We start from the raw sequence: 19296 nt of genomic DNA, 5'->3' as shown, positions 1-19296 counted from the left end.
AAATTGAAATATTAGAACATAGCAAAAGTGCAACACAAACCAAAACCATTGAACATTCAACATAGTAGACACCCAATACTAACATTCAAGAACCAAAGTTCAAATAGAAATTTAAGCACCAATCCGGCAGCAGCGCGGTTGCAGTATGGCAGAGGTGGGGATACTTGGGTACTTCGAGGTTTTGAGGGGGGTGAGTCCCCATGTTTCACTGGTAAATACACTTTCTAATTTGTTTTAGGTAATAAACAATGCAGAAATCTATTTTAAATTCAATGGGCAGTGAAAAAATCAATTTAAATTGGATTCTGTTTCTTTAAATTACTTAATGTAGTAATTCATCATCCATCCCAACCTAGCAAGTTATCGTAAAAAAGCAATAGAAAGGATCAATTAACTTAAACTGGATGCATGTTTTCTTGTAATGCCCATCAATTGGCTGTATCAATTAAAGCATTGGCATATTAACATATCTTTAAAAAAGTGATAGAATTCTTTGAAATATAATGACTACTATTTTACATTATTGCCCAACGTTCAGTTGCAGGCAAATTTTAGAATCCTCATCGCTTTTGCTATATCAGCTTCTTATTCCAGCGTACTCTGTTTCTATCAGCATTTCCATCTATTGAACATGCGAATAGCCACTGCTGGTGCATTGACGTGTATTTGATTCATGAGGATCATCATGGAGAGTAAAAGTTGGTGACCTGAACCCTACTGATGTGATCAGGTGGTACCAAGAAAAAATGGTGGATTGGATAGTTTGCACCCTCAAATTTACATTACCTCATATTTTATTAGCTTCCAGGATCCAAACATTCTTGACAGTACAATATACAGTAACAATTAAACTGAAAACAAAAGAACTGAATTGACATAACAAAGACTTCCCATTTCCTCCCTGTACAAAAGTCTCACATACAGTACTACTGCACATACCGATCAAGATTGGTACTTGCTTGTAAAGCAAGAAGTATTTGAACTGGACCAATTCAATTATTTGAGATCCTGTACATCTCCCAATATGGGAAGCAAAATGCATTTGCTTTTAATCAGGATGCAATCAGCCTCTCGCACAACTTCATAGAACTAACTGTTATCTCTGTCGACTACCTCCAACTGTCCCATTTGACTCATTCCTTGTACCTAGTTCATCTGAAGCATGAAAAAAAAATTGGGGAAGGGATGCAATACGAGGGAGATGCAGCAGCAAATCTCCAGATGACTCTTTCCTGGGTATGACAGTTTGGCAACTAGAATCAGCACAATTGTTTTCAGCCAGATCAGGAACAAGGCCACCACTCCTTGGGAGTGGAGATCTCACATCATCTATATCATCCACAAATTCAGGTTCTCTGTTTGTGCATTTTCCAAAACTATAGTCTTTCGCTGGCTCTTCAACCTTCAAAGGAGTCATCTCGGACAGATGCTCAGTAGAAACATCTTTCTGAAGGAGAGAACACATGGAATTAACTCTTGCAATTATTGATTGTTCATCAGATGTTGCTGACAAGAGAGAATCACTCAGCAAATGTTGAGCAATTTCATCAAGCATCATTTTGTTTGATGACCAAACGTCATCACCTGCAGAGCCAGAGCTGCAAGAATGTCTCTGCTGCTCTTGGAAGCGCATACCTATTTGACTAACCAAATTGCTCATTGTTGTTGACAATAATCCAGATCCTTGATCCACTAATCCATTGAGGGGCTCTGACAATCTCAACTGCTCACACTGCTGGGACCTTTTCATGTTCAAGTCATCATTGTCGCTGCTCCCATGATCTTCAATGGCCCGTGAATCCATTACTGATGGTAAAAATAATACCACTAGATTTACTTCCAAGTAGAATTTAACTCCAAAACTTCCAGAAACTAAATTATTTTAAAAATCTCTATAAACTTTATGCATGAAAGATCATGTTAATGGACAATGCTAAGAGTTCATGAAACATACCTGAACTGGGGGAAGTTGTTTCTGTCCTTACTTCAGAGTCTAGTGTTTCACATTTTGGAACCAATGTTTCAGACAGAGAAGGTGACACATCTGGGAATTGTGAGAAAGGGAAAAGATACTCATTTTTTAAATGATCAAATTGTGACAACATGTGAGATTTGTTATCTTGGACATGTCCGTAGTGGGATTGCTCATTCTGGTCATGAAATGCTGCACTTCTACTATCAAAAAATGGAGAACTTCTACTTGGGAAAGGCTTTTTGCTCAGCACGAGTAGACGAGCATCACACTGAATAAGTTTTTCATAGTGCCTGTTGAGCAATCCTTGAGGACACTGTAGAAAATGCCTCCTGCAATGCATAGAAATGGATTTGTAACTGTGGATATTAAGGCGGGGAAACAGCTTATCTTGCTTTTAAAATTAGCTTTTCAAAAGAAATGCTTGAAACGATAAATTATATCATGGCTAAGCAAAACTTTTTAGCAAAACTTTTTAGGGCATGCCTGGTCACCAGAACCCAAATTATCCAATTGCTCTATAAGCAAAATATTTATAAAAGAATCTATGAATAAAATTTATCAAAATCTGAAATTTCAGTGAAATAGTTTGTGCATTTTATTATGAAAGCTAGAATTTGACTGCAAAAAAATACACTTGCCTTCATTTTCCTTATCAGTCAAAAAATTGTTAAGACTTGAAAATTGGCACTATGTTTAGACTTTGAAGAGTTTATTTCTTCAATCCAGATCTATTGGCCATTAGCATTACCATGAAAGGACATTAGGAAACAAAACTACACAAGCAAAGAATTCAAATACGTGTAGCAATACAGAACAGGGCAATGACAAGAATTAGCAAGCTCTCAAATTTGAAACACGTGATTGTAAACTTTGAGGAGATTTACTCAGCATAAAACTCAAGGTTTTGATTTCCTAGCAAACAACAATCAGTAAGAAAACACTTTGAGGGTTGTCAAGTTGAGGAGAAAGGGGGGAAATTTGTGTTTGAAAGGTCAAATATTTGACTGGCATGAAATCATGAAATAAAGAAATTCCAACATAAACTTTGATGCTAGATAATACATTTAAACCATATGTAAAACTAAACTAGCCAACAGAAAATTTGATATGCACAGTTTGAAAAATTGAAGCAATAACCAACAGAAATTTGATATGCATAATTTGAAACAACCAACAGGAATTTGATATGCACAATTTGAATAGCATATCATCCCTCTTCACAGTTTGAAAAATTGAAGCAATAACCAACAGAAATTTGATATGCATAATTTGAAACAACCAACAGGAATTTGATATGCACAATTTGAATAGCATATCATCCCTCTTCATAAAAACATCAGATTTCAACTGTCTTGCAAACAGAAATACATTAGAATGATGAAACAGAAAACAAAACACTGCATGCAATTTCTCTGAGTAAATTCTCTAAATGAAATTAAGTAAACTAAATTAGATAATGATTGATGATATCTTAGCCATCGTTCTCTTTAACATGTCATAATTTTGAAAAAATGTCAGAAAAATAAATATAAAAACCTGGCCTGACCAACCAAACTTAAAAGACTTTCAGCAATGTAACCCTACTACCTTAGCCTGGAAACATTATCCATTATTGATAGTACTCACCAGCATCGCATTTACCTACCAGTTAATTTTTAAAATATAATCAGAATGGAACCAAAAGACTCACCAAACAAAGACGTAGACTCACCAAACATAGACGTATGCATATAATGTCTTCCCAAGAGAAATAACAAAGCAAAACCATAGCTTTCTCTTCTTTTGCAGAGACGGTTTCAGCTTTACAGTATAAAAGGAAAATTAAATGAGCAGACTAGCTCACCTGCATATGGTTGCCTGTCCTCCTGTAAAGTCTGAAGTAGCCTGCCACAAAGTGTGCTTTCTTGGCTGAGGATTCGTCTCTCTGAAGAATAGTGGTGGCCTTGATACCTATAAAAACCAGTAGGAAAAATCATTAAAACAATGAACAAGTAGAGTTCAGTTCATAATTGCAACAGATATTTCATTTTCCTACCTCGATGTCTAAGGTTCCAACCTCATTCTCAGGGCAGTTTGCCTTCAGAGCCGTGATATCAGACCATTGAATCTCTATCTTGCTCTTCAGGCCACCATCCAACACCTCCCATACTAGCTTATGTTTTGCAAAGTAGCATTTTGCTACTAAGTCACCTTCATATCTTGATATGCACTGGTGAAGAAGAAATTCTTATCAGTCCAAATGTGCCAATTAACATTATGAAATTTAAATTCTAATCACATAGCATACAAGAAACTTTCAATTAATAACATGTTAACATTACAAAGGCAAAATCAGAATACGGTTTTAATTATAAAGCCTTACCTCCCAGGTCCCAATCCTCAGCACTGACACAGGAAAATTGGAGGCTTTAAGCTTGTCTGCACTTGCCTGGGCTGCTGCGGACCTTGAATCCTTCCTTTTCGCCACATCCTGGTTCAGACTGCTTGTATATTCTGGATCCTCTTGAGAGAGCTTCATCTGAATCAGGTCCAGCAAAGAAGGTGTTTTTCGCAGTGTTAAACCTAGTGGGCTTGGTTCATTCAAAGGATTGTAAAATGCAGCTTGTGTACGACTTATGTTTGATCCAGAACTCCATTGTTGCTGCACTCAGCAAAGGACAAAATAATAAATATTTGATCAAGACTTGCAATAAACATTTAATCAAGAATTGCAAGGCCCCAGACTTAATAAGGTTAGCATAGATCAGCAAAATATATGTCAACTTCCAAGAATGGTTAAACAAAATCCATGCAAACTGAAGGTGAATCCAAACCTATAGCAAAAATGTTGTTTGATGAAAGAAAAAAAAATCTCTGCAAATTATACTACAGGAATGTTTCCTTCCTTACAAGAATGTCATTCCAATCAAAGTAGCAAAATCTCTCTCATTGATTAACTGGCAAAACAAAAAATGATTGCTTAAATTTAATCCAGAAAAAAATTGTTAGGACTAATGTTAGGGTGAAGGAAAAATAAGAAAAAATCACTGGAGAAATTGGGGAAAATAAACAGAAACCCTAACTTTTCAAACGAAAAAATCAAGGAAAAAAACTAAATGTAATCATGAGTAACAAAGCTTGACAGAATCAATCCTGGTTTTGACTTAAAACTAGGATCATATCAAAGCTTCGTGGAGATATACTATATTATTACCAGCGTTTTCAAGTTTCAACCTTTACCAGAGTGTGAGTTGAAACTCCAACAATAATCATGTGACACCACAAGCACTAACCTATTCAATTAAAAGAACTGTAGCTCATGTTTTGCTGTATAAATGGCCCAATAAAACCTCTGGCAGAACAGAACGGGATAGAATGGATGTCATCCACAAGCTTCAGGGGGAAGACTTCTTAGGCAGAGTCCCGATAAAAAATACCAGCAGAGAAATTGAAATTTCATCAAACTTGGGATCATTTTATTGTAAATAGCTTGCAACTTAGTCATAAGCACCCACTAAGAGCGAGCAAACCTCCATGGGAGAAGACCATTCATTCACCATTTTTATGAAAAAGGAGTCATAAAAAGAAAAAAGAAAAGTTCAGAGAAATTACACATGTTGAAATTTTCATGGGAGATGTAAATGTACTAACACTGTTTAAATTTCTGTGTCTTCCAAATTAAATTCTCAAGGCAAATATATATGACATTTAATAGGCATGTATCCATAGAGACATGTCTCTTCAACTCTCATGAGTTATCAATAACATATGTTTATTATGACTAAGAATGTGATAATAACTCTCATATGTATGTATCAGTTTTTATCTCAAAGAAGCTACAAAACATTAACAACACACATCTGATGACCTAAGAATAAGACACAAATCAAAATCTCATTAGCCTATTTCTCGTACATGAGACTTACAAAGATGCACCACAACAACATTCCGAAGTCCACCATTTCGATAACCCCAACAAACAAAAAAAGCCAAGCTCCTCTGTCCTTCGTTATAAAAGCATATTACTAATACAAGGGGAGAACTATCCAGAGAAATTGGACCATGGTCAATCATGGTGGTAAGTACCCCTCCATGCTGCTAAACCACACAGCCTAGCATTCCGGTAACAAACAACATTTTAAAATAGGTGTGGCTCAATAATGCAGCAACAAAATAAATGCACAATTTAGCTGACTAGCAACTAGGCTGGAATAAAAAACAACCTAATATAAGAAACCAAAATGAGCAGCCCAAAACTGCATCATCTCTATCAAGCATCTGCCCTTGTGCAAACACCGTTGCAAAAGAGACCAAGACCTCTAGTGAAATAGAGCCTTTTGCTTCCTTCATTACCAGGGCATACTGAAAAGCTCTAATGTCTACCATGATAAAGAAAAATGACAGAACACGGAATCGATGAATTTTCATTTCTTGTGATTTTAGTTTCTCATTAAAGATTCATTAAAAATGTTCTGAAAGGAATCTCTCTGTCTCATAAATCAAATTCATGGTCCAAATGGAAGATTAAGCAAATGCCTATCATAAGGTATGAGTTTATGGTTAGAAGTTGCCTCTACCAAAACTTGAGGTTCAAATTTGAAAGAGACATATTATACTGAAATTTATAAAAATCCCAAATCTAAACCAAAGAGTTACTCATAAATGAGATTTACAAGATTAGAAAGCTTAATGAGTGACTTATTCAACATAGAAAAGCAAGAGATCAAACTCTCGAACCCAAGATTTGCAATGCATGGCTTATAACTCCAACAAGATAAAAAAATATGAAGGGGACCTACTAAAGCCTTCCCAAAAAATCCTAATAAGGAAAAGGGCAACCGTTGCTGAGATAACTGTATTTTTCCCGACTTAACTAATCCAGAATTTTATTCATACATGCAAAACTCAAAAGGAGAGGGCATCAGCAAAAGTTTTATTGGCTAAAATTGATTTCTGATCCAAGAAAATAATATTTTATTATTGGCAATTTAAATCTGTGCTCCAAAACTAGACATAAGAAAATGTCATCAGATGGGAGGTGAAACTTAACTGATTGATCATTGGTAATTAAGTGCAAAATCTGAGATTACAATGCCAAAGATATTGGTAAATGTTAAAACTGAATGAAATCCCGCATTAAATTCCCAGCGTGGTATATAGCTAACAAGTCTGAGCTGGGTACAAGTCCCATGCAATATAGCCAAAGAGATACAACCCCCATTGTAGTATCTCGGATGGACGGTAAGTTACAAACTTAATAACCATAAGGTTAATTTTACCTATGCATTTTTTTGAAATATGTTTAGTGAAAAACGTTGAGTTGGGCATTGAAAACTGGCAGCAACCTAGGGTTTCTACAGAACGGATTATAACTTGCAATATAGTAAAAAAAAGAACAAAGGGTTTTAGAAACATCTCGCGCCCCTTCCTTTAAAGTGGGAAGGAAAATAGAGAAGCAGAGAAATAGGCTAAACCCCTTTCTAAGATACAGCCATTCGTTTCCACCATGACCAGTCATGATATCAGTGCTCACCTCCAAATCCTACTACGAAGAAATATGAGATTTAAAAGATACTGTGACATCAGCACAGTTTTACTTCGCAAAACTGTCAACTCGGATCCAAGGCCCATAACAAAAAATGTTTTCCTAACATTCTCTTATAAATTTTGATCATTCTCCAAAGCCAAATTTAAGAAAAACCAAAATCAAATAAAAAGCAGTGTGGCGAATCAAACACATGACCAACCCAGGGCACTAAGACTGCATTATCAGACGAAAACAAGATAAATACATTTTCAAAAATTAAAAAGGGCATCTGAAGATCTAAACAAGGGTTACATTAATGTCGAAATAAAAGCAAAATAAAAATAATACCTTTTGTTGCGGCACGGCAAATTTGGGCCTTTTGAAATTCGGAGGACGGCCATCGTCTGCATCCATCTCCATCTTAACATTAATAGTAGGCGAGCTCAAATCGCTCATTTCACTCATGCTCTGCGCGTTATTATTAACACTAGCAGCTGAAATATTGACGGCAATTCCAGATGTAACTACGTTAGATTCTGGAGTTCTATTGTTCACTAACTGAACCATCTGCGCCGACTGCATTTACAATACCAAAATTTCGAAACCTACAAAGCGCTGACAAACACACTCGTGGGCCTATCGAAACACAACAAAGCTAATCTACAGAATGGACATAGCGCGTTTAAATCATTGTGCAGGGTTGGAATAAGAGGATTTGAACAAATGGGCAGAAGTCAGAAACCCTAGCTTTGGGTAAATTATTGCGAATCTCTTCGAACCACCTGTGTACAAAAAAAAATTCTCCTTTTTTTGGGTAGCGGGATCTTCCAGGAACTCGATCTCGTGGCCTTTCCTTTTTCAGTGTTTCAAAATTTATTTACGCCTTGGCTAAATATATAAAAGCGGATGGGGTCATGGCCATACATACAGTCTCGTATGAATGCCATGGATGACCATGGATGAGGTTTTTTGTCGTTTTGTGAGTTTTATTTCATGAAAACACGGTTTTTTTTCATCTTTTTGTTAATTTGCTATTATTTTAAATTAGTCGTAGTATTCTATTAGACCTCGGCTTCTTTCTAGGGGCCTTTGTCGTTATTCTCGAGGTGTTTTATGAATGCGTGAGCTGGCAATGACGGGGAGAGAGAAATGGATTGGTTTTAGGAGAGAGAAATGAGGTGCTGCTGACTAGGAGAGAGAAAATGATTTTGTGTATCTAGGCTGTAATAAGGTGTTCCTAGGAGAGTGGGTAGTTTGGATTAGTAAAATAAAATAAAATAAAAATGTGTTTACAAGTGAAATCAAATTGGTCTTTTATTTAAATAAATGACCAATTTAAAAAAGAAATCAAATCTTGCAAATTGGTTTTATTTTTTTTGATTGATTTTGTCTTTTGTGTAAAGGACACAAGTTTTTAAGATTAGGTTTTTTTAGAGTGTGATTTGGACTAAAAGGAATAGTTTATTTAAAATTGATTTGTGAAATAGGATAAAAGGTTGGTAGAAATATCAATTTGGTGGATAAACATATGTTTGACTATTTTTTGAAATTGATTTCATGATTTCTTTTCAAAGTATATAATTGTTCATGATTAGAGTTCTTCTATTGCAGGTGATTGGATGAATAAATGTTGAATATTTCATATTCAAATGAGGTGTCTCGACATTATTCTCAACTTGGCTTGTTTATGAGATGATTGAGAGGTCCCTATGATAAGACATTTGAGATTTGACCTCTCAAACAAATAAAGTATTTAATACGTGATATATGGTTCTCGATGATTGTATCATAAAATAATAAGTATTATATGAGGTATTTAAGATTTTACTTGTGAAACGGATTAGAACTATATATAGGATGATTGATTGGTTAATGTAATAACTAATTTAGGATAAGAGATGTCAAACTAAGTTTGTCGTCATAAATTCATTTGAAAAATATCAAAAAAATTATTGGAGTATGTAGAGATCTATTTTTTAATTATTATGTAATATGTCTGTAAAATTATGGATTTAAATGTACAAAACTATTTCCATGAATAAGACACTCGGGATTTGACCTATCAAATAAATACAAATATTTGTATATATGTCATGTGGTTTTTGGGATTTAAGTCATAACTATAATGAGTAAGTACTATAAGAGGTATTTAAGGTTTCACAAATGAAATGAATTAAATTTATAGGACAGTTTGTTAATATGATTACAAACTTGGGATAAGACATGTGAAACTAAGTTTGTGGCCAAAGTTTTATTATAAGATATCACAAAAAATGCATTAAAGGTCAATGGGCCCTTTATTTAATGGTGAAGTTGAATGGCTCACAAAGAGCCCAAGGATCAAGTCTTGTTGAGAACAAGGCTTTGACATCATAAGGGATGAGGTCAGGATCATGCCCCAGGTGATTTCGACAACATGGATGCCCTTTAATCCTTGGCTCTAAGTTGAAGAGGTTTTAGGCACAAGTGGGCCTGTATTGGGTTCCTAAATCATTTTAGTGATGGCCTTCATTGGTTGGTATCTTGCAGGCCTCATGCCTTCATTGGGTTGCCTCATAGGTCTAAAGCCTCCATCAAAAAAAAATACATTGAAGTATATATTATAAGATAATGTGAAAGTCATTGGAGTACATTTAGATATACTTTTTAATTGCAAATATAAAATTGATATATCTATTAAAAAAATAGTTATAGTGAATAAAAATGGTTTAAGGAATAAGAAATTACTACTCACTACCATAAACATACAAGGTATTTGTTTGGCATTGTAATTGCACAATGACAACGATAGAAATGCATGAGAATTTCTCTCTTGAAAAGTCAATAAAATATGAACTCATGTGTGTGCTAAAATTAGAGAGACACAGGCACTTAAATATAGTCATTCTATGTTAGATTCATCCAAGAATAAATATTAGATTATTCATCCTGAATGGTCTAAACATGTCAACCTGTTGCCTTCTATCTAATTAGAGTTTGAAGGGCAACTCTCAAAACCAAGAGTTCAGTGACCATAGACCAATTTAGAACAAAGGATAAATTGTTAGCATGAATGTTGATGGTATTCCTTTGGGGGAGTATCCTAACCATTAGAGAGATGGTTAGCATGATTGGCATGTTGCATTCTTGACTGTGTTTGTCATTGATGTCAACATAGTATTGTTTCTATAAAGACGAGCATAGTAGCAAACAAAGAACGAGGTTGTACAGACTATGTATTGATGATGAGGTCAAGAGCAGTTACGGATATGTTCTACATCGTGTCCTGATGAAGTGGACAAGTGCACCTACAGAAATTCAAAAACATTGAAGAGTTATTCAAGAATTACAAAGGACAGTGTGCAGATAGAATATCTAAGAAGTGGTTTCTGATGTTTGATTTGTATCTCTTAACAAGGATAGAATCATGATGAGTGAAGTTAGACAATGACAGTAGATAGCCTGATGATGACATCAGTGAGTGCACAAGGTTAGAGGTTGCAGGTGTGAGAAGTTGTAAAGACTCAGAGTCAACAGTGTTTTGTAATTGCGAAAAGATGTAATGAATTGTAATATCTTAATGAGGTCCTATCATAATTAATTGGGAAAGCTTGAAGGCCGACTCAAGGAATTATTTTGAGGATATGGTATAAAGGAAGGTTATTTTCCTTTTGGTGAAATGCATGCACAAGTGAAAGTGAATGAATTCTATTGTATGTGAGTAAGTGATATGTGAAGTTGGTAAATGTGTGTAAGAAATCCAAGGGATTATTGGATGTGAAGTTGGTGGTCTGGTTTTGAGATCTGAAAGAGGTTTGGTCCAGTCAAGAGGACAAAGGAGTTCAAGCTATTTCATTTCTATTATTTTGCAAGGAATAATATAAAGATCAGTTGGATAGTGTGTTTGGTGGTCTTGCCCCTTTAGTTGTTTAGACAATGTGTTCATCTACCTTCTACAACTCCTAACAAGGTTGGCACAACTCCTAACAGGGTTGGAATCTCCTAACAAGGATTCAAAGTCTCCTCAAAGGGACTGATATGTACTAAATGTATTGCATTGGCTCCTAATAGAGTCCATCTCTTATAAGTAACTTTTATATTACCATCCCCACTAGGGTTTTCCCTCTAATCAAGGGTTTCCCTAGTTAACATATTTGGTGTTATTGTGTATGTATATCTTCTTATGGTTATTGGTTATATTGTTTACATGGTTAAGGATTAATAAGGTTGATAAATATTTTAATAGTTAGGTAGCTTAATCACCACACCCCCCCCCCAGTTATCTTGGTGGACTTTACCTTCTAACAATTAGTATCAAAGCATCATCCTTAAAGGAAAAGCTTAACAACTTAAGGAGATCAATAACAGGTCATTTCAGAAAGGATAGTTCTAAATTTGATGGAGTTAACTATGACAGCTAGAAAGAGAAGATGAAGACTCATCTTCTATGTATAGGTTGAGGATATTGGCTAATGACAAAGAATGGAAAGAAGATTGTGGAAGAAAGAAAACTTGAGGAATGTAGTGAAGTTGAAAGAGATCTATTTATGTGTAATATGCTTACTAGAGAAGCAATATTGCTAGCTCTTCCTAAAAATGAGTACAGTGGGGTAAAATCCTTAAAAACATTACATTCAATTTGGAAAGCTTTAGAATCTACATTTGAAGGTGATGTACATGCTAAGAGAATCTGATTATAGAATTGGATATGTTTGTTTCAAAATGCTAAGATGATGGAAAATGAATCTGTAAGAAGTTATATAGGTGGAATATCAAAAATTATTACAAGAATTAAGTCTTGCAAAGGATCTAGAGATGAAGATGAGATTGTATGGAAGATCTTGAAAACCTTAACACCACCATTTAGGCAAACATCACAGATGATTGAGCAAGTGATACCTTGCACTAAGAAGTTTGTTAGAGAGACACTACTTGGAAGATTGGAAGCAACATAAGTGATCTTGAAGCAATCTAGAGATTTGCCAAGAGTGGAAATAGTTTTTAGTGCATTAAGTGTTCACCCTTCCTTGTCAAGAAGTGCAAGCACTAGTGGAGACTATTCTAGCAGTAGCAAATCCAAATCTGAGGAGTATAAAAGAAATGAAGAATGAATTGCCCTACTTGTAAGGAGAGAACCAGATAGTAAGAGAATATTTAAATGTTGGACTTGCAATGAATTTGGTGATAATTCTTTTAAGTGTCCTAAAAGAGAGAAAAAGTATAAAAAGACCTTCACATACCTTCAATTAGACCTTTCTCTATGGAGGGTCAATTCCCAATGGATCAAACATATGGAATGACATTTTTAGAGCTAGATAGATGACCAACATGTTAGAAGTGATAGTTCGCCAATATAATTGTGAGAGGGGGGTGAATCAGTTATATATTAATTTCAAATAATTCTTACTTTATCAACCAAAGTAAACAGCAATCATAAAGAAATGTGCATACACACATACACCAGATTTGTTGACTACGGAAACCTTTGATCAAAGGGAAAACTTTAGTGGGAGTGATGCCCACAGAATAATGTACTAATTTGAATATTCCTTGTTAGAGGATAGACCTTGTTAGGGGTCTGTTACAATGCTTAATACAAAGAGTCCCTATTAGGAGACTTTGAATCCTTGTTAGGAGATTCCAACCCTATTAGGAGTTGAAGAAGATAGTTGAACCCACTATCTAAACAACTTTTGGATTAGATCAATGAACCCACTGTTCAATTGACCTCGATACTATTTCTTTCAGAATAATAGATGTGGAACAATCTCCTTCTCTCTTTCTTTATCTAATACATTAGACTTCTTCACCTTCAAATCATTCAAATAGATCTAGAACTCATCAGTAACCCTTAAGGTTACTTACATAGAAAATTACTCTGCTCTTCTCCTTCGTAATTCGCAAGTCTGCTCTGCTCCTTGATCATACCTTTGATAATTAGAACTTGGAAAACACTTTTCCTTTATACCATACTCAATTATTAACCTTCTGAGTTAGCTCCACATACTAACATTATCTTGAGTCAACTCCATATTTAATTAAATGAAATGCACATTTAATTAACACTGTTAGCTCTCAGTTGTTCACAAACTTTCACACGTGTGGCTTTCGTACTTGTGCACTTTCTGACATCGTCAGTTGTCAGTCTACTTCCTCTAGTTAACTACACAACCATTCCAAACACAAAGTGTTGTATTGATCAATTAAACAGAGACTATTTTCCTAATGCTTTGTTTCCCTGTGGTTCTTTGTAAATCAGCAATATCTTTCGTATGATGTTGATTCAGGTTCTACACACTTGACCATATGTTAAATACATGCTATAGTACCTTTTGTTAACTATGCATGGACAGATATACAATGTGTTGTCCTCAATTCACAAATCTCAGTCTATTCTCTGTCAATCTTACTATGTTGTCATCAATGACAAACACAGTCATAATACTGTTCTGAATGCTAATAATCTCCCCCTTTGGCATTGATGGCAACATGGATGAAAAACATCTAGTTCCAAGAATACCAATCAATCAAATCTTGCTTACTACTCCCCCATAATGCAAGTTCACTTTAATGTAATTACTCTATTCTAATGTTTACTCTCTCTCCCATTTTAATGTTTTTCATATCACTCACTCTCCCCCATTGACATCAACGTCAAAGGTAGTACAAAAATCAACCTATTAGCATGACCACAAGTCATTATGTTGCTCTACAATTCTTTTATAAACACTACAAGTATCTAAAGATACTATTGTATACCGATTACCTATTCCAAGAGTCATTAATTAACTCTATTCATCACAGATACTCCCCCATTGGAGAAGCATCGGCATTCAGTGCAATCTAACAATACTGTTGTGTATCCTGGACTGATGCACTTTTGCATCTCCTACTTTGAGCTAGGTAGGGGCATAACCCTAAGCATACCTCTCAGGTATTCAAATGTATCCTTTAGTAAGGCCTTTGTGAAAATGTTTGTAATCTATTCCTTGGTGTTGATGTATTCCAATCTAATTTCTTTCTCTGCAACTTTCTCTTTTAGTACATGATACTTTATTGCTATGTGCTTAGTTTTAGAGTGCAAAATAGGATTCTTAGACATGTTGGCTGTACTTGTGTTATCACAATAAATGATAGTAGGTTCTGTGAAAGTGATTTCAATACCCTTCATCATCTACTTCATCCATATGACTTGATTACAGTTGTTTGCTGCTGCAACATACTCTGCCTCTATAGTACTTTATGAGGTACAATCTTGCTTTTTGCTAAGCCAATAAACTAATCTTCCTTGAAGGAAAAATGCTCCTCCGCTGGTGCTTTTACTATCATCCCTATCTCTTGCCCAATCAGTATCTGTATAAGTGCAAAGAGTGAAATCATTGCTTCTATCATACCAAATGTCATAATCTGATGTCCCTTTTAGATATTTGAATATTCTTTTCACTGTTGCATAGTGATAATCTTTAGGATCATCTTGAAATCTTGAGACAATTCCAACTGCACTAGCTATATCTGGTCTACTATGAGTCAGATACTGTAATCCACCAACCATAGATTTGTACTTCTTTTGTTCAATAGTAGGAGTCTCATCTTTGCTAGATAACTTATGACTAGTTACCATAGGAGTTCCAATAGGTTTACAACTTTCTAAACCAAATATTTTTAGTAAGTCTTTCAGATACTTGATCTAAGAAATAAAAATACCTTCGTTAATTTGAACAATCTGCAATCCCAGAAAAAATTTCATTTCACCTATCATGCTCATCTCAAACTCATTCTTCATGTCTTTTGAGAATTTGTTACTGGCTTCATCATTTCTACCCAAAATGATGTCATCAATAAATACAATGATTATTAGCAAACCATCTTCTATTTTCTTGAAGTACAAGTTACCATATGTCGTTCCTTTAGTAAATCCAAGCTTTGCTAAGTATTTTTCCAACCTTGCATACCAGGTTCTTCGTGTTTATTTTAATCCATACAATGCTTTCTTTAATCTTAAAACCATATCCTTTTCTTCTATTAAAGGAAAACCCTCTGGTTGCTCAATGTAAACTTCTTCTTCAAGTTCTCCATTTAAGAATGTTGACTTAACATCCATCTGATATACTTTAAAATTCTTGTTTGCTGCATATGCAAGGAACAGTTTGACTGCTTCCATTCTTGCTAAAGGTGCATATGTCTCATCATAATCAATTCCTTCTTGTTGAGAATAAGATTTGCATACAATTCTTGCTTTGTTTCTTATCACTTCTCCTTGTTCATTCATTTTATTTCTAAATACCCATTTTGTCTCAATCACATTTTTGTCCTTTGATCCAAGAACCAATTCCCATGTGTCATTCTTGATTATCTGCTAGAGTTCTTCCTCCATTACTTTTATCCAGTGATCATCTTTGATTTCTTCATTTGCACTTCTTGGTTCTACTTGAGATATCAAACATAGTTCTTCATTAATTTTGCTTCTTGTCATCACCCCTTTTTCCTTACTACCTATTATTTGATTTGTAGGATGATTCTTTATCAAGTTCCTATTTGGAGTAGGAGTTGCTACTTCAATTCTTATCTCAGGTACTGCACTCTATTCTTCTCTCACATTTTCAATTTTCACATTATTCTGCATGTCATTGATAGTCTTGAAAAGTAACTCATTACCTCTGTTAGCCATTCCAGAATAATCATCTCCATCAGAGTTATAGTCCATTATCTTTTCCTTGGTACCAAACTTTTCATCAATTTTAACATTTGTGCACTCTACTATAGTTTTTGTTCTATAGTTGAAACATCTATAGGCTTTGCTTTTTAATGAATAGCCAAGAAACATACCTTCATCACTCCTTGGATCAAACTTACCAATATCATCATCTCTTCTAATGTAACATTTGCTTCCAAATATCTTGAAGTATTTGACTGATGGTGAATAACCAAACCATAATTCATAGGGTATTTTGTCCATACCTTTTCTAATATGTACTCTGTTCAGTGTGTATACTACTATATTGACTGCTTCTCTCCAAAAAGTCTTTGTTACATCATTTTCAAATAGCATGGCTCTTGTTACTTCAGCAATTGATTTGTTTCTCCTTTTAGCAATCCCATTTTGCTCAAGTGTATGGGGTGAGGACAATTGTCTCCTGATGCCATGTTCTTCACAATAGATATTGAATTCTCTAGAGGTGAATTCTCCTCCTCTGTTTGATCTTAAGTCTTGATTCATTCTCAACTTTATTCTTAAATATCTTGAATTTCTCAAATGCTTTTGATTTCTCTTTAAGAAAAGCCACCCACATCATCCTAGTGAAATCATCAACAAAAATCATAAAGTACCTTTCTCCATAGAATCCTCTTGTTCTTGCAGGATCACTCAGATCTGTATGTACCAATTCCAGCTTTTGTGTAGTACAAAACTGCCTGCTAGGAAATGAGACTCTTTTCTACTTAGCCAAAATGCATTCCTTACAAATAGTGTTAGCGGGCTTAGAGATTTTGGGCAAATCTCTCATAGCAAGTGTATTACTAGCCTTCACAATGTTATCAAAGTTAATGTGACAAAATCTTCTATGCCATAACCAACTATTGTCAATCCTTGCTACTAAACATGTTATTTCAATGGAGTTTAACTGAAATACATTACCTCTAGTTTTTGTGCCAGTACCAAGTAGTTTTCCTTCCTTATTTTTGATAATGTATGTATCATTACCAAATTGCAATTGGTAGCCTTTGTCCATAAGTTGTCCAACACTCAACAAGTTATGCTTAAGTCCATCAACAAAATAAAAATCATCAATATATATTTTACCATCAAGTGTTATAGATCCAATTCCTGTAATATGACAGGTTGCATTATTCCCTACTCTAACAATTTCTCCATCATAGCTTTTGAATTTGACAAACTTGCTCATATCACCAGTCATGTGATATGAACAACCACTATCAATGATCCAATCTTTCTTTTCAACTTGTGAAATTAGCGCACTTTCTTCTCTAATTTCTCTATCAAGATCATCCTCTTTTATAGCTACAAATCCTAATTCATCTTCACTTTTTCTTTGATAAGATTCTTCTTCATTTTCTTCTTCATTAGCATATAAACAATTTCTAGATCTTCTAGATTTGAATCTACCCTTAAACTTCCTTTCTCTTTTAGGAAACTTAGATGCATAATGACAATATATATTGCAAGTCCAACATTTAAAGATATTCTTACCATCCTTTTCTCTTTCTATAAGAAGAGCCACTCCTTCTTGGATCTTTTCTTCAATGGATTTGCTACTGCTAGCAATGTCTCCTTGTGATTTTGTGCTCCTTGCTAAACTAGATTTGATGTTTAATACACTGAATGTTGTCTCAACTTTTGCCAATTCTCTAGACTATTTTAGATCAAATTTTGCAGCTTCCAATCAACCAAGCAATATCTCTTTGGTGAAGTTAGTAGTGCAAGGTATCATTAGTTGAATCATTTTTGCTACTAACTTCAAAGGTGGTGTCAGACTTTTCAAGATCTTCCATATTACTTCATCATCAGATTTCTTTCCATCATGAGATGTGATTCCTGCAACAATCTCAGATATTCTCCTAGCATAGCTTCTTATAGATTCATCTTCCATCATTTTAGCATCTTGAAATGCACAATACAAGTTTTGCATTTTAACTATTTTTTCATGTGTATCACCTTCATAATTAGATTCTAAAGTTTTCCAAATTTCATGAGATGTTTTAAGTAGTTTCACCTGACTGTACTCACTTTCAGGTAATGTTGATAGTATTGCTTCTCTTTCCCTTATGTTTCACATAAACACTTCTCTTTGTTCTTGGGTGCAGGTTTCAAGATTGTCTTCTTCTGTAATGTTTTTGGATGTCTTGGTCACAAGCCAATATCCTAGTCCCATGCACAAGAGATGAGTCTTCATTTTATCCTTCCAATTGTTGTAGTTTGTGCCATCAAATCTAGGACTTTCCTTTTTGAACATGTTCGCCATGGATCTCCCAAGTGAAACTTTCTTTCAAGGACATAATGCTCTGATACCAATTGTTAGAAGTGATAGTTCACCAATATAACTGAGAGCAGGGGGGGGATATCAATTTCAAACAATTCTTACTTTATCAACCAAAGTAAACAACAATCATAAAGAAATGTGCTTACACACATACACCAGATTTGTTGACTAGGGAAACCCTTGATTAGAGGGAAAACCTTGATGGGAGTGATGCCCACAGAATAATGTACTAATCTGAATATTCCTTGTTAGAGGATAGACCCTGTTAGGAGTCTATTACAATGCTTAGTACAAAGAGTCCCTATTAGGAGACTTTGAATCCGTATTAAGAGATTACAACCCTGTTAAGAGTTGAAGAAGGTAGCTGAACCCACTATCTAAATAGCTTCTAGATTAGATCAACAAACCCACTGTTCAATTGACCTCAGTATCATTCCTTTCAGAATAATAGATTTGGAACAATCTCCTTCTCTCTTTCCCTATCCAGTATGTTGGACTTCTTTACCTTTAGATCGTTCAAATAGATCTAGAACTCATTAGTAACCCTTAAGGTTACTTACACACATAGCAGATTACTCTACTCTTCTCCTTCATAATTCGCAAGTCTGCTCTACTCCTTGATCATACCTCTGATAATTAGTACTAGGAAAACACTTTTCCTTTATACCATACTCAATTATTAACCTTCTTAGTCGGCTTCACATACTTAACATTATTTTGAGTTGGCTCCATATTTAATTAAATGAAATGCACATTTAATTAACGTTGTTAACTCTTAGTTGTTCACAAACTTTCACACTTGTGGCTTTCGTACCTGTGCACTTTCTAATGTCATCAGT

At 34.8% G+C, this 19296-nt stretch overlaps 1 protein-coding gene across 2 annotated transcripts; it reads right to left on the bottom strand.

The window, feature by feature from the left end:
• Positions 1–411: 411 nt before the first annotated feature.
• On the bottom strand, positions 412–8349 carry ASG1 (ATP-dependent DNA helicase). Of its 2 annotated transcripts, none has more exons than XM_089832500.1 (6): positions 7830–8349; positions 4338–4616; positions 4011–4184; positions 3819–3925; positions 1955–2304; positions 412–1806 (listed from the first exon to the last, which is right to left on the bottom strand). In XM_089832500.1, exons 1-6 carry the CDS (start codon positions 8061–8063, stop codon positions 1097–1099), a joined length of 1854 nt encoding a protein of 617 aa, XP_089688626.1. In that variant the 5' UTR covers positions 8064–8349; the 3' UTR covers positions 412–1096. The 2 variants fall into 2 exon arrangements, with proteins under 2 accessions (XP_089688626.1, XP_089688627.1); XM_089832501.1 differs by having other exon boundaries at positions 412–1782.
• Positions 8350–19296: the final 10947 nt, after the last annotated feature.

Source organism: Cupressus sempervirens, chromosome 5 (assembly GCF_028749045.1).
Source record: "Cupressus sempervirens isolate cs-2001-9-10 chromosome 5, ASM2874904v1, whole genome shotgun sequence".
Taxonomy (NCBI): Eukaryota; Viridiplantae; Streptophyta; class Pinopsida; order Cupressales; family Cupressaceae; genus Cupressus; species Cupressus sempervirens.
Note: the sequence above shows the minus strand (reverse complement) of the source record. Positions and strands in the feature narration are given on the sequence as shown.

Coding starts and splice junctions, on each gene's coding strand:
- ASG1 (XM_089832500.1), bottom strand. CDS start 8,063: ATGCAGTCGGCGCAGATGGTTCAGTTAGTGAACAATAGAACTCCAGAA. Junction 4,617..7,829: donor TTGCCGTGCCGCAACAAAAG/GTATTATTTTTA, acceptor TGCTGAGTGCAG/CAACAATGGAGTTCTGGATC. Junction 4,185..4,337: donor TGAGGATTGGGACCTGGGAG/GTAAGGCTTTAT, acceptor CTTCTTCACCAG/TGCATATCAAGATATGAAGG.